This window comes from Myotis davidii, unplaced genomic scaffold (genome assembly GCF_000327345.1).
Source record: "Myotis davidii unplaced genomic scaffold, ASM32734v1 scaffold61, whole genome shotgun sequence".
NCBI classification, from domain to species: Eukaryota; Metazoa; Chordata; class Mammalia; order Chiroptera; family Vespertilionidae; genus Myotis; species Myotis davidii.
Genome location: NW_006291729.1, coordinates 600889 through 616106, shown reverse-complemented (window position 1 = coordinate 616106; position 15218 = coordinate 600889). Strand labels below are relative to the sequence as shown.

At 55.5% G+C, this 15218-nt stretch overlaps 1 protein-coding gene across 1 annotated transcript in view; it reads left to right on the top strand.

Moving 5' to 3' along the window:
* The window catches only part of MBOAT2 (membrane bound O-acyltransferase domain containing 2), a 57311-nt gene extending 49530 nt beyond the window's left edge, over positions 1–7781 (top strand). The window contains exons 8-13 of the mRNA XM_015564938.1: positions 590–782; positions 1144–1247; positions 2105–2169; positions 4046–4178; positions 5608–5759; positions 6991–7781. Coding sequence (XP_015420424.1) covers positions 590–782; positions 1144–1247; positions 2105–2169; positions 4046–4178; positions 5608–5759; positions 6991–7213 — 870 coding nt within the window. The 3' untranslated portion in view covers positions 7214–7781. The remainder of the gene's footprint in view (positions 1–589; positions 783–1143; positions 1248–2104; positions 2170–4045; positions 4179–5607; positions 5760–6990) is intronic.
* Positions 7782–15218: the final 7437 nt, after the last annotated feature.

Here is a 15218-nt window from a genome sequence, read left to right as displayed (position 1 = left end):
GCACAGGCCCGGTTTCAGGCTCCTTCCCAAGTGGGGGGCATGCAGGAGGCAGCCGATCCATGGTTCTCTCATCATTGATGTTTCTCTCTCCCTCTCTCTTCCTCTCTGAAACCAATAAAAATATATTTAAAAATAAAATGAAAGTCCCAGGAGAAGAAGGTTGCTCAGAAAGTCTGTGACAGTAAAAGGGGGTGCGTGTGTTTCTCAGAACGTGGGGCTTAGAGCAAAGGGTCTCCTCCCCCTTCACCCAAGTTATTGTAGACAGAGCGAGCGTGGAGAATCGTGGCCCACTGTGCAGCTCATTGTATTTTAGACCAAAAAGGGGCTTCAGTCTCCATACTTTCTGTTAGTGCCTTTTTTGCTGAGAAATTCTGGATCGAACTGGGTTGAGTGTCAGACTGGACATCGGTGCGTCCAGGCCTCTCCCATGGACCATTAGGTGTCTCCAGGCGGCCTCTCAGCCTCTCAGGCCTCACTGCGTAGGAGACAGTGAGGGGGGTTAGGGCGTGACACCCCTCAGAGGGGGTGGGTTAGGGGGTGACGCCCCACGGAAGGGTGGGTCAGCGATGATGCCCGTCTCTCCATGCAGGCGGCCGTGGTGCAGAAGCTGGTGGTCTGTGGGCTGTCCTTACTGGTCCACCTGACCGTCTCGAACGCATTCCCCGTGGAGTACAACATCGACGCGCATTTTCAAGCGACAGCCTCGTGGCCGACAAAGGTCCTCTATCTGTATGTCTCTCTCTTGGCTGCCAGACCCAAATACTATTTTGCATGGACGTTAGGTGAGTAGCATGTGGACGGGCTTCCCTGTCAGTGTGCGGACGTGTGTCTTACACCCTACGCAGCCGGGGGAGTGCCCCCTGGAGGGCATAGAGGGGAAGCCCGTGAGAACAAGGAGGGCTGCTATGTAGAAGACAGGAGCCCTATGGCTCATACCCACACCGTGCGGATGTGCCCCAGAAACGGTTCGGAGACCCTAAAACGGGACCAAGGCCCTTCGTGTTAGACGGAAATGGGAATGGCCCTGCCTTTCCTGGTTGAGAATGAGAGCTGACAAGTCCGATGGCAGGCCCTTCTGGGGGACGCGGCGGGGGTGGGGGACACAGGTTCTTCATACCCCACCCCCCTGCTTATTCACCGCAGCCGACGCCATTAACAACGCTGCTGGCTTCGGGTTCAGAGGCTACGACAGACACGGGGAAGCTCGCTGGGACCTGATCTCCAACTTGAGGATTCAGCAAATAGAGGTTGGTACCTCACGGAGACGTCAGCTGCATGTGACACTCCCAGAACCATAGTTTGCTTTCATAGAGTTATGAGGTGATGCCCACGAGTGGGGTCGAAGGGTTTTTTTAAAAAAAAATATATTTTTTTATTGACTTCAGAAAGGAAGGGAAAGGGAGAGAGAGATAGAAACATCCATGATGAGACAGACGCATTCATTGACTGCTTCCTGCGCGGCCCCTACTGGGGGTTGAACCCGCAACCCGGGCATGTGCCCTTGACCGGAATCGAACCCGGGGGCTGTCAGTCCCCAGGCTGATGCTCTGTCCACTGAGCCACACCGTCCAGGGCGTGGTGGAGGATTTTTAATAATAATACACCTTCTCTCATTGAGCCAGGACCAAGGCTCCCTCCGACGTGAGGGAAGCTCCTGGGAGAAGCTCTGCGAGGGGCTGGAGGCGGGCGGATGGTGGCAGCCCACTCCTGCGGGGTGCCCGGCGGGGCCAGCGTTCCGAGGAGCCGGGCAGGGTGGCTGCAGGGCGCGGCGCCAGGGAGCGCAGCCGGGGGCTTAGAGCACGTCCATCGGGAGAGAGCCCGAGCCCTTTGCTTAAGCATCGGGACTTTCTTGGGGATAATACCTGACCCCTTCCCCCGGACCCCCCCCCGAATGCTCACAGGCAGGAGAAGAGGGTGAGAGCCCGCTGAGCTGGGGAGGGGGTGCCCCACGCCACACGCGCTCCCTGAACCCCCGTCACTGAGTCAGAAGAGTGCGCGCGTCCCTGCCAGGCCCCCCTTATCTTTAGCACAAGGAGGGCTTGCTACCCGCCTTCCGAACGTCCTCCTTCCGTTGGGCCCAGAGAAACGTCGCTCTGTTTTTCAGAGGTCCACCAGCTTCAAGATGTTTCTCGACAACTGGAACATCCAGACGGCGCTGTGGCTCAAAAGGTACGTTCCTTCCGAGCTGCCCTCAGCCCCGCGAGGTCGGGCTTCGCTGAGCCGGGCCCAGGTTAGAGAACGGCGTGCGAGGGGCACGCGGCGGGTGACACCCGAAACGCTGCTACCCCTGTGGGGCCAGGCCAGGAGGCGGCTGGCCCTGACCGCCCCTCCGCCCGTGAAGGCCCTGCCAAGGCCAGGCCCGGTCCTCCTACTCATTCACTGGGCGTTGGCCAAACGGAACACGTGACTTACAGGCGCCGTGCGTGCGCCCTGGACTTCCCAGCACCAGCCCGGGTCTCCCACGTCGGGCCCAGGACGCAGCCCTGCAGGCCTCACGGTCGTTTTGTTGGTTTGTTTTTTGGTTAAGCCTCACTGGAGGATATTTTTTTTCCCACTGATTTTTTTTTAAAGAGAATATCTTTTTATTATTGATTTCAGAGAGGAAGGGAGAGGGAGAGAGAGAGAAACATGAATGATGAGAAAGAATTATGGATCGGCTGCCTCCTGCACGTCCCACACTGGGGATCAAACCCGAAACCTGGGCCTGTGCCCTGACCGGGAATCGAACCCTGACCTCTGTGATCATAGGTCAGGCTATGAGCCACGCCAACTGGGCTCCATTGATTTTAGAGAGAGTGGAAGGGAAGGGAAGGGAAGAGAGAAGAGAGAGAGACACATCAATTGGTTGGTTGACTCTCCCACTCACCCCACCGGGGTCCAGGGATTGAACGTGAAACCCAGGTACATGCCCTTGGCCGGAATCGAACCCGTGACCCTTCAGTTCGTGGGCTGATGCTCTAACCACTGGGGCAGGGCTCACCGTCTTGTTAGAGACACCGCAACGCCGTCTACACCTGCTGCTCCCGGCAGCGAGAAGGAGAGAAGGGCAGGGACCAGGGCGGAGAGGCCCAGAGCAGGAGGCAGGGCTCGCGCTGACCTTGATGACCAGCAGGAGGTCGTCAGGCGGACGGGGAGGCCGGGCAGCCCAGGTGGAGGGACAGTCCCGGAAGGTGATGTCAGGAGGATGCTCAGACACCCCGGGGGACAGCGCCCTGCGCTGGACTTCCCTGATGAGCCGCCGGTGCCGCCTCAGCATCCGCGCCTTGACTTTCGGACGGGCCGCGTGTCCCTCTCCCCGAGGCGCCCCCTGTATCGTCACCGCTCCCGCCTGCCTTGCTGTCTCCCGGGGCCGCGCAGGTCGCCAGCGGATCTGCTGCTACTTCTGTTTAGTGTTGAGCTTGCTGCCTTAGGTGCGTCTTGTTTTCATGCGAGTTGAGTTCTCCAGGCTGTTAAAAGAAACGTCTAGAGCAGCGGTTCTCAACCTGTGGGTCGCAGCCCCTTTGGCGGTCGAACGACCCTTTCACAGGGGTCGCCTAAGACCATCCTGCATATCAGATATTTACATGACGATTCATAACAGTAGCAACATGACAGTTATGAAGTAGCAACGAGAATAATTTTATGGTTGTTCATGAGGAACTGTATTTAAAGGGCCAGAGGTTGAGAACCACTGTTCTAGACGAAGCACTGCCCACTCCCAGGAAGACTAGCTCTCCCGGCTCAAGAGGAAGGTCTGGCGCTGCTCACGAGAAGGACAAACACACCAAGTACCCTGTCTCTGATCGGGGCTGCAGTTTCCTGTGCGACTGTCCTTCCTCCCAGACACCAGGAAGGGCTCTGAGTTCAGCTGGACCAGCAAGAGATGCAATTGCATTTCTCTCCCTAAACCTGACACTTAACAGCCGTCATGTCCCCGAGGTCACAGATGACCACGCCGTGGCCTGAGGTGACACGTGGTTGTTTCCCGGGCCCCCTGGACCCCCTCAGGGAACACAAGAACGGCTGCTGTGGGCTTGACAAGGCTAACCTCTCTGCGGGTCCCTAGGGTGTGTTACGAACGGACCACCTGGAACCCCACCGTCCAGACGTTCGTGCTGTCCGCCATCTGGCACGGGGTGTACCCCGGCTACTACCTGACCTTCCTGACCGGGGTGCTGATGACGCTGGCGGCGCGAGCCGTAAGTGCCAGGGTTCCTTCCCTGCCCACTGCAGCCCTGGGGCCGGCCCAGCAGCGGGCGGGCGGATGGCCGGGGGCTCCCGGGGCTCCGCCTGGTGCGGCTGAGAAGCCGGCACACAGGAGGCACCCACCAGTGGGCATGGTCGTTACAGAACTTTCTGAAGGAGCCGGGAACGTTCAGTAAGGCCAGATGGTGGGCTCCTTTTAGCCAGGTTCCCGGGAGCCACCCAGGAGCCTGGTCGGGCTGGAGAGTGGGGTGCGGATGGGCCTGATTTCTCGCCAGCCATTCCCAGGCAGACGCCGTTCCCGTGCTGACGCCTGTGACAGCCGATGGGAGGAGCGGGAACGTGAAAGAAAAAAGGATGTTTAAGGTTTCACACTTCAAACCTGAAATGTCCTAGAAGCTAAAACCATTAAAACAGTGGCTCTTAGAAAATTGCTTTGTTTCCCATGGGATTTTGTTTAATCCTCACCCAAGGGTATGTTTTTTTATTTGAGAGAGAAAGGAAGACAGAGAGAAAGAGAGAGAAACATTGATGTGATTTTAGAAACATCGCTGTGAAAGAGAAACATTATTTGGTGGCCTCCTGCATCCACTGGGAATCGAACTTGAAACTGTTGGGTATATAGGACGTCGCTCCGATTAAGCGAGCCGCCGGCCAAGCGAGTGCCGGCCAGGGCAGAAGCTGCCTTTTAGAGAAGCAATTCCAGCTCCGTTAGCAAACAAACAGTGTGCGAGCCGTCATTCTCACCAGAAGGCTCTGTGTCCTGCACACAGGCCGAGGGGCAAGAAGAGGCTGTCTCGGGTCAGGGTTACCATGGTGACAGTGTGACACGATGAAAAGATGGAAAATAGATTCCACTTCATTTATATGCTGTCGTCTACCAAAGATGACTTAAAGAGCTCTAGGCAATGGTTGTGTGTGTGTGTGTGTGTGTGTGTGTGTGTGTGTGTTTCAAATATATTTTTATTGGTTTCAGAGGTAGAGAGAGAGAGAAACATCAATGATGAGAGAGAATCATGGATCGGCTGTCTCCTGCACACCCCCTACTGAGGACCGAGCCCACAACCCGGCATGTGCCCTGACTGGGAATTGAACCATGACCTCCTGGTTCATAGGTCGACGCTCAACCCCCGAGCCACACCGGCTGGGCTGGGCAATGTTATTTTTAACTTAAAAATTTTATTACGCTTTAATACAACTAAAACCTACAGAAACGTTGCAAAGAACTCCTGTATTATGCCCTTTGCCCAGACTCACACATCTGCCGTGAGCTTCCCTACCCGTCCCCGTGTTTTCCTCGTGTGCCACCCTAGACCCGCCGGCGTGTGAGCGCGGGCACCCACCTCCCGGAGCAGCTGTAGAGGGAGGCAGTGCACTCCGAAGAGCAGTTAAAAGCGAAGCCATCCTCTCGCTCCTCTATTTCAGATGAGGAATAACTTCCGACATTACTTCCTCAAGTCCCCGCAGCGGAAACTACTGTACGACGTCGTCACCTGGGCAGCCACCCAGGTGGCCGTGAGTTACACGGTGGTGCCGTTCGTGCTGCTCTCCATCAAGCCGTCCTTCGCGTTCTACAGGTGGGTGCTGCTCGGCAGCCTGGCCCTGGGGGTGGCTCCGCGTGTGAAAGACGGCGCCTCGCTCTTGGACACCACGGGAAAATGGCACCGTCGCCTCATTTCCTGCGGCTAAGTGCACTGTCAGTGACTTTAGCCTAAGAGCACATGGTCTCCGGATGCTTGGTAGAGCGTTTCCCCACTCAGCCCTCAGACGGGGGTCTGATTGGAGAACGACCAGCCGGGTAACCTCCGGGCTCTCAAAGGGCGAACCAGAAAGTGTCGCTGTTCTTTGCAAGGAATCCTTCCTTCTCTTGTTTCCTTTCATCAAAATAACATAAATTAGTCCTATTCCACTCACCTGCTTTGGTTTCACTCTGTCTGTCATGTTTCATCGGCCCTTGGTCATCGCCGTAATGTAGAAATTACTGTCTTAAATTTCATGTTTTATTTCTCTAACTCCTCACCTTCCCCCACCCTCTCCATTAGTGATATCTTTGAGATCAAAACCTTTATTCTTTCATAAATTCTCCATGATCTTGGCATTTAGAATGACAGCACAGAATCCGGGCCAAAAATGGTTGAATTGGATGTGATGAAAACTGTACAGGAAACATTAAGAAACTCCTGCTGCTAAAGTTCCATCGTAACCACTTGTTGCATATTTTTGAATGGGATGGAGCTGTTTGAAATTTCGCCTAGTTTTTTGGTTCACAATCCCTTGACCTTATAGCTGTAGGGAGGAGGTTAGGCCCCATTTTGGCTTATATTTCACTCGGGGAGGAAGGTTTCTAATAGTTTTGATCACGTGGCATTTCTTTATTTTGTGACAGTAACGTCCATGTTGCGTGTCTATTACTCACGTCATTAGGATGCACGCGGCTCAACTGGGGACAGTAACAAACGGGAGAGGCCGAGCAGCAGCCGTCTGCACTGGCCCTGCTTCCTCTGCCCCCTGAGCACTGGGTCCTGTGGGCCTGAGGTTCCTGGGTGTATTTAGCCATGGCCTCCGACCCTCACAAGGGAATGTAACAGGGTGGCTAGGCTCACGCTTACAGCCCGCGTGGTGTTCTGTGGAGCTTTATAAATACCCCGCACGCGCTGCGGGGTGTCACTCAGGGTGGGGGCGGGGAGGGTAAGAGGGCAGCGTGGTCAGTAAACACACGCGGAGGGCAGGTGGCGTTTGGACAAATGTGCAGTTATGACAGATGGTTCATGATCACATGTTTCATCACTGCTTCCCCTTTTCTTTCAGCTCCTGGTCTTACTGCCTTCACATTGCCGGCCTCTTAGTATTGTTGTTCTTGCCCGTGAAAAAGACCCAGAGAGGACAGGATCCACACGAACACAGGCGGCTGTCGCGATCCAAAAAGTTTGACGAGAATTCCTGGGGACAGAATAGTTTTCCCACAACAACAAACAATGTGTGCAATCAGGGTCCAGCACAAGCTGCCAGACACCCATCGGGAACGGAGTGACGGGAACCGAGGGCTGTGTTCTGTATGTTAACAGCCACCGATCTTAGCACCTACTCCAGGGGGTGGGGTTCGTTGGAAAAGAGAGTAAGTTGGGGGTGCGGGGGGGCGGGGGGAGAATTGGACAGTTGCTGATAGGGAAGTCCCTGTGTACTCGATGGGAAACGGAGTGATACTCCCCCTCCCTCGCCATGTTCCCGTGGGCCATGCCTTATAGACAGTATTCCGTGGTCTCAGTGGGCACTCAGGACCTTGGCGTCTGGCTGCAGGGTCCGCCGGTGCCCTGTTGCTGAATGTACGCTGTGCACCCTGGGGCAGTGGCGAGGTGGGGAAATAACGGTGTCCATCTGACCGATGGAGGGAAATTAGCTTTTCCAAATGAATGTCTTGCCTTAAACCCTCTCCTTCCTCAAATGTCGTTCCTAAATGGTCTTTTCAACTGTAACATTGTGAGAACTCGATTCCAATATTCGATGTGAAATGAGCTGTGAAGGAATTCTGGGGAAATTGGAAACAGGATATTTAAGATTGTGGCTATTTTAAAAATGCAATAAACGCCTCAGTATTTGAAGGGTTTTCTTAGCGCATCTCCAGTGACTACAGTGCATAGTGACTTTGTGAGCAGCTCGGATGCCAAACTATAGGAAGCTCGTTTCCCTGGAGAGTTTCATTACCTCGTGTCAGTCAGGGAGCCCTTCAAGGAGGAATTTCTTAGACATAATTAAAGACTGGCAATGCAATAGTTTAAGCTTATCTTCTGGCAAAAGAGAGAGGAGATGACGGGGGAAGGCAGGCGTGAGAGAAGACCGCACTGTGCGGCCGGCGGGGCTGGAGCCAGGGCTGGAGCCGGGGCTGGAGCCGGGCGGTGGCAGGTTCCAGGTGCTCAGCAGAAGTGTTTTCCTTACCCATCCAAGCTTCTGCGATACGTAAACATTTAATCACTTTTAGTGCGTTGGACTCTTAGAAGAAATTTACCAAGCATAAATTCTATCTATATTATAGAAGGCCCGTGGCCGCAACGCTGTGATGCGGGCAGCGGACATGGCCCTGATGGCAGGCTAGGCTGGGGGACCCTACACTGTGCTGAGCCTCTAGGACAGCCGTGGGCAAATGAATAAAACTAAAAAAAAAAAAAAAAAGACCGTACCCTTTTATGTAATGATGTTTACTTTGAATTGATATTAGTTCACACAAACACTCCATCCATGCTTTTGTTCCGGCCTCCGGTCCAGTTTAAGAACCCATTGTGCCCACCCCTGCTCTAGTAGGGCTATAAAAGGATGATGGAAATAATAGTGGTGGATTGCTCCAAGGGTTGGAAAGAGAGATCACTGAGTGAGGCTACTCTCTGGCCATTCACTCCCGCCTCTGCGACTGTTTAACTCATATTTGGGAGAGTTTTAGGGAAATGAAAACTGAATGCCACTGGGTCTGAGCCACATTTTAGAGAATAATATAAAGTCTTTTCCAAATCCCTAACTTCTCATGTTAAAATGTTGCTGAAATGCTTGTTAATGAGTTTTCCATTTTGTAAGTGGAAAGGTGTGCTTTTAGCTCCTGGGCCCCGAGTCTCTCCCCGAATCCCAGCCTTGTGCTTCGAAAGGGGGGGGGGGTGTCAGCCTGGCTCAGGGCCTCGGCCGGCCGTGGACCCCACACAGGGCTGGGTGCCAGGCAGGCAGGCGGGGCCTTCGCACGGCACCTCTGACCAATCTCTTGTGGAATTTATTTTCTTTTTGCCTTAAATTATTTAATGAAATGCAAGTTATCTACGGCGGGCCTCTTTTATTTTTGTCATTAGTAACTTTTCAAATGACGCTAAGAACGGAACAACCATGTGGCTTCAGCGACATAGTATTTCAGTGAAAGAAGACGGGGAGAGCAATGCACCTGGGACCTTTGAGGTCTTAACCAGCAAACATACCGCTGTGTCTTTGCAGAACTTCGGGAATACCCGAGTGTTTGTGTGAAATCTGTTCATTTTCCTGGAGGTAAATTTTCCCCCCTGATGAGGTCAGCCCCGCGCTGTCGCCTCCCAGGAAAGCGTAGGTGGCGGAGTAACTTCTCTCCGTTTCCCCTGCGTGGCATCGAGCCGGCTGTGCAACGTGAGAGGAGAGATGAGAATCATCACGGGACGTCACTGCCCCCAACTCTCTCCGTGGTCTAAGGAATGCTGCCGGGAACCTGGCCTCGAGGAAGAAAAAGTAAACAAGTCTGGAGTTTAAGGGACAAGCGTAGGCATGCCCGAGAATAAAACTCCTTTTGTTCAGCCTGCCCGGCCCTTCCCAGACAATCACCGTGTGTTCCTGTTGCCGGGCTGTTTTATTCTCGGCTGAGCCTGGAGCCCTGTTACTCCTGCTCTGAGTGTAATCATAGCGCCACCCCCGGGCAGCACGGTGGTCGCTGGATGTTCCCAGCCCGTTGGGGATAAACAGACTGATCTCCGCGCCCCAAGGCCCTCCAGTTGTTCTTTGGTGTGAAATGGCTTAGTGGGCAGCGTTCCTCTCATTTCGGAGCCATGCATTTATTTTATTCTTTTCCCATTAAATTGATCGGAGTTAATTTTGGAGGAATTATCATCTCAAATATGTAATCCAGAAGAACCACGGAGAAAGAATTCGGATTCTCCAGGTGACCCTAACCCAGGAGGGACCGCCTGTGGTCTGTAAGGCGCAGTGGCCACGGGGAGTGTGCAGGGACCCGCCGCGGGCGTGGGAGCCCTGCGCTGCGCGGGGCCGGCTTCCTTAGCAATCACAGGCTCGGATTCAGTGCACATTCACACTCTCTCCACCTCCCGTTGACACGAGACCACTCCAGAGGTGACCCCTCAGAGCTGTATTTGTACTTTTGGTTGGCGATTACTCAGGGAAAGAAGAGCAGAAGTCATTCTCTCTCTCTCATTTTCTTGGACAGCCAGTCATCTTCACTTGATGTCTCTGCTTTACGAGCGGCTTCCTCTCGGTGTTTAACAGAAGCATTTTCATCGGAACGTGGGGTAGCTGGGGAAATTCCTTTCACTCCTAAAATGTCCCGCACGGTAGAGGTGTCTGTGGTTCCCCACCCGCACGGCCACCCCCTGGCCGCCACCACGCTGCGGGGTGGAAAGCGTTGTGACTGATCCCCGCCGCCTGCGGCAGTCACGTACGGGTTCCCCCAGATTCTGGTTTTGAGAAGAATCTGCAGTGAGAAGGGTGGTTCTGGGGGTGAAGGTGGCTCCCACTGAAGCCCCGAGGGCCTTGGGGAGACCTGGGCCTTCCGGGGCTCGGTCCTGGAGCTGCGGCCAGTGTGTGTGTCAGAATGGCGGCCTGAGCAGATCCGTCAGCCCCGGGCGGGGGCGGGCTCTCCTGGCCATGCCCTTGGGTTATGGTGCTGGGAGGCCTGGCTCTTCAGAGGCCGCCAGGGGCAGCGGAGGGAAGCCGCTCCGCCCGTTCAGCCAGGACGCACGCTGTCTTCACCGAGCCGGCCCACCGGGAGCCTGCAGATGGGACAGTCTCTCCGAAGAGCGCGTTCCCTTTCGCTGTCTCTGCCTTTCGTGTGTTTGTTTCTCTCCGTGCTGTTGAAGAGAGATGCTGAGACCATTTTATGCGCATTCCCCACCTCACGGGGTGTACCGCTCTGCAGCCTCTCAAATATCATTTGGTTCAAAGAGATTTAAAACACGTAATTTGGGTTCTACCTTATTTTAAACGACGGAGAAATTAGAGTTTTTGCCATTAAAATAATTGCAGAATCTATACTTTAATTCGAGGGCTGGCTTGCACGTAGGACATACATTTTTCCTATTTAAAATTTTGAATATTCGTGAACAACTCTGGGTATTTATACGTTGTTGTGTGTTTCTTTATCACAAACCGTTCAAAAGGATTCGTTCATTGGTTCTGAGAGTTCCACGTTTTAATCGGGAGAAAACCATCACCTGAGGGAATACTTGCTTCCGAGCGGTGCCTGCCGCTGCCAGGGCCTTGTCCGGAGCGTTAGGTGTAAACCAGTGTGTTGTGGAGTTTCTGCAGCCGCGACGCGCCCGTCCGAAGGGGAAGACATCGCACTTAGCGTAGGTGCAGCATCCTCAGTGTCACTGTGAAATGGGGTCTTCCCAGCCCTCTGTGCCCAGCGGCCGGCCGGCTGCACCCTGAGCGGAGGTGCTGGGGGGTCTGCTCTGCAGCCTCGCCTCGAAATGCAGGGTCCTGGAGCTGAAGGGAAAGGTTTGCCTCTGAAAGGAGAAATCCCACTCGGATGTGCATTTGAAAGCTGAGACTGTAGGGAGTGTCCCCAGCGTGTGTCTGCAGCGCCTGCTCTCAATCTCCCTGCAGTCGCCGTTAGGGAAGGGGAGGCAGAGAGCAGTTTCCCTGTCAGCTCTGCGGGAAGGCCCAGCCATCAGCGAGGCAGGAAGCCGCGCGGCTCCCGTAGAAGGAGGCAGCCGGCTCCATTGTGACGGCTGGGCTGCTGGACAAGGTTTCCCCCTGCTTTAAAGCGCCGCTGATTTGAGTCGGTTTTAACGCCCCGCAGACCCCAGTGACCAGCTGAGGTGCTCTCGGCCATGCGCTGGGCGGCCTTCCTCACCCAGAGCCTGAGACACCTGTTTATGCTGACTGTCTGTCTCGCCTGTAGCACTGTCTTCTGTTCATACGCCTTTTATACAGCAAAGGAGCAACCCAAACACGCCCCTGGCCCGTGTTCTATAAACACTGGTGAGAAGACCCCGGCAAAACCACGGCTCAGCTCACTCCGTGACGCACGGCCACCCGCAGGCGTGTTTTGTCAGATGCGGCTGCTGTGGGAAGACAGGGACACGTAATGAAAGACCGAACGCTACAGAGCGGCGGCAGCAGGGTGACTCACGGCTCCCGGAGCGAGGTGCTGGGGATGGAAACGGCGCCGGCCGCCTTCTCCCGGGGCCCCGGGGCCTGCCACCGCCCTCTGTTCTGGGCTCACTTCTTTGAGAAATTGATGGGTTGATGTTCCTTTTCGTCCCTTCCCGTTAGAGGACAAACATGTAAAGAGTCTCCCAGGCCTTTGCAATATGCCTCTGTCCCCGTTTTCTGTGTTTCTGGTTCTGTACATGCGGACTTGTCAGCGACGTGCATTCGCTCCTGACTCGGTCCCGTGGAGAAAGGAATCGAGCATCCGACACGGACGTGACCCGGACGAGGCTTCCCCACTCGTCACCGGTGTGCGCCGGGCTCGGAACCAGAGGGACAGACACAGGCCACGGGAAGGAGCGTGAACGCGGTTCCGGTGGAACAGGAGCGGCCCCAGGGCACAGAGGGAGGCGAGCGGCCTCATTCCTGCCTTCACGAGCCGACGTGACCTTCGCCTGGCATGCTTGACCTTGACGCTTGCTCCCCGGACAGGAGGCTCCAGCGCCAGCCGCCGGGCGGGGCAGGACTCCTGTGCCTTCCCTGCGTGAGCCCGGGGCGTGGTGTTGTGTGCTTTCTGTTTTTACGATTCCAGAACATGTTTTTAAAGAAGTGCTACTTGTCAACAGCTCCGTGCGTAGCTCTCGTGTGCCGCTGGGTCGGATGCCCTGTAACGTGGCGGTTCTGGTACCACTCCTTTCTGGTCTGTGTCCTCAGAGCTGCTCCTGGCTTCCGGCTGGGTCTCAGCCATGTTTGTAACTTACACGTGAATGTTCTTTTCTAATGTGTGTGTCTTTGAAACGGATTAAACAGTAGTTTAAAAATGTGTGTGTGTGTGTGTGTGTGTGCTTTCAGCTCCGTGCGGGCGCTGAGCACCAGGCCTGCGTGACAGGCGGCGGTCCTGCTACTGCAGCTTCCTCACCTGAGGATGGTGGCCAAGGCAGTGGTTCTCAACCTGTGGGTCGCGACCCCTTTGGCGGTCGAGCGACCCTTTCACAGGGGTCGCCTAAGACCATCGGAAAGGTTGGGAACCACTGTTCTAGAGGAAGGGAGAGGGAGGGAGGGAGAGACAGAAACATCAATGATGAGAGAGAACCATGGATCGCCTGCCTCCTGCACGCCCCCTACTGGGGAGTGAGCCTGCGACAGGGGCATGTGCCCTGACCAGGCATCGAACCATGACCTGCTTCATAGGTTGACACTCAACCACTGAGCCAAACTGGCGGGGCCCTTCCTTCCTTCCTTCCTTCTTTCCTTCCTTCCTTCCTTCCCTCCTTCCTTCCTTTCTTTTTTTGATGGGAGAGTCTGGGCCCGAAGGAAATGTACATATAACACTCTTCTTGAGGCCAAGGACCCATGCCTTAAAAAGTGTGCAGTGACAAACAGGAAATCAACTTGCTGAGGGAAGGGTGCCCCCTGGCCCTTCCTCTCTGATCAATTAAAAAAATAAAGAGTAACGGGTCACGGACACACACCTGCAGCCACCCCTCAGCATGGGCAGTGCCGCTTGTTGAAAAGTAGCCAGCGCAGCCCCTCTGCTGCCTTGCCCGTCCCCCACTCCACGGAGCCTCCTGCGCGCCCTCTGTGGCCCCTGCTGCTGACCGCCGGCGGGCTGGCCCGGCTTCTCTCCCTGGACTTGGGTGGCATTGGGCCGCGCCGCCCACTCTCTCGCTGGGGGTCTTTCCTCGGCATCTGGGAACCTCTCCTCTCCTGCCTCCTCCTCCCTGCTGGGCCCGGTATTTCCCCGACTGTGACCTCCTTTCGGGGCGCAGGTAGGCCATCGACAGATAAAGTTCATGGAAATGTTCTTAACGCTCACCGAGAATAAGCAGACCGTGACCTGGGTGAGAAACAGCCGTAGGAGGAGGCCCCGGTGACCAGCACCTGACTCTGAATCGCTGGTCGGGAGAAGCTGACTCAGAAGGAAGAACGAGGGGATTTTACAGCAACGATCCTGTGCTCCTGACATGTGACTCCCGGGGACTGTGGCCGCGAGAGAGCCACAGTGTCACGGTGTCCTTGGTCCACAGCGGTGCGGCGCTTCGGCACCAGGAAAGGCGTCTCCCTCCTGGCAGCTGAGCGTGACTTCCGCGGAGCCTGCGGGCCCCCCGACACCTGAAGTCCTTTTCATATGAACTGGTGTGAAGTCGCTGTAACTCTCTCCCAGCCCTGTTTCTCTCTCCACCCCCTCCCCCACTTGAACACAGGGTGTCACATTTCTTTCTCCTGGTGCCTCTCGTCTGTTCCTGTGCTGCCCTGTGCTCCTCCTTCTCCTGCCCCCGCCCCGGGGACAACGAAGCGTCCCTCTACGTGTGTTTTATGTAGAAGGAACACGCTGACCACACGGGGCAGGGACGAGGCTGGCACAGGCATCACGAGAAGTGACAGGGACAACCATCATCAACTAAAGTAAAAAGAAAGGACGTTCCAGGAGCATCCTGGGACCCCCGCCCCCTTTCAGTAAGGACCTTGGTTAATACAATTTTCAAAATATATTTTTATTGATTTCAGAGAGGAAGGGAGAGGGAGAGAGAGAAACATCAATGAGAGAGAATCACTGACTGGCAGGTGTGCCGGGTGGAGGAACAGCACTCGGGAGAACGGAGGAGTTCAGCCCTGCAGGTGGGGCAAGTCAGAGGCCCCCTGTGCAGAGACGGGGTGGGAGCCAGCCTTGGGGGGCTGCGGAGCGGGAAGTGAGGGAGCGGAGGAGCCGGTGGCCCCTCAGGGCCAGGAGTGGGGCTCCCGCTTCTGGGTTCCGAGGCAGGGATTGGCGCTGGCCTTCCTTTGCCGTATTTTGGGGACTTACCATTGCGTTTAGGGCTCTGCACAAGCTTTGAGTGTGATGCTGAATTACAGGGTAACCACAGCGCCCGGCCAGGGTGGCTCAGTGGTCGAGTGCCGACCTATGGACCGGGAGGTCACTGTGCGAATCCCCAGTGCGGGGCTGCCTCCTCTCATCACTGATGTTTCCACCTCTGTCCCTCTCCCTTCCTCTCTGAAATCCATTAAACACGTTAAAATAATAATAGAGGAACCGCAGCAAGAAGACAGGCATCCACAGCGGGGAGAATATCGCCCGCGGCACAAAGACACGCCCAGGCCGTACTGGCTCCCGCACCGGCTCCCGCCCCGCCCCGCCCCCCGCCTCCACCTCG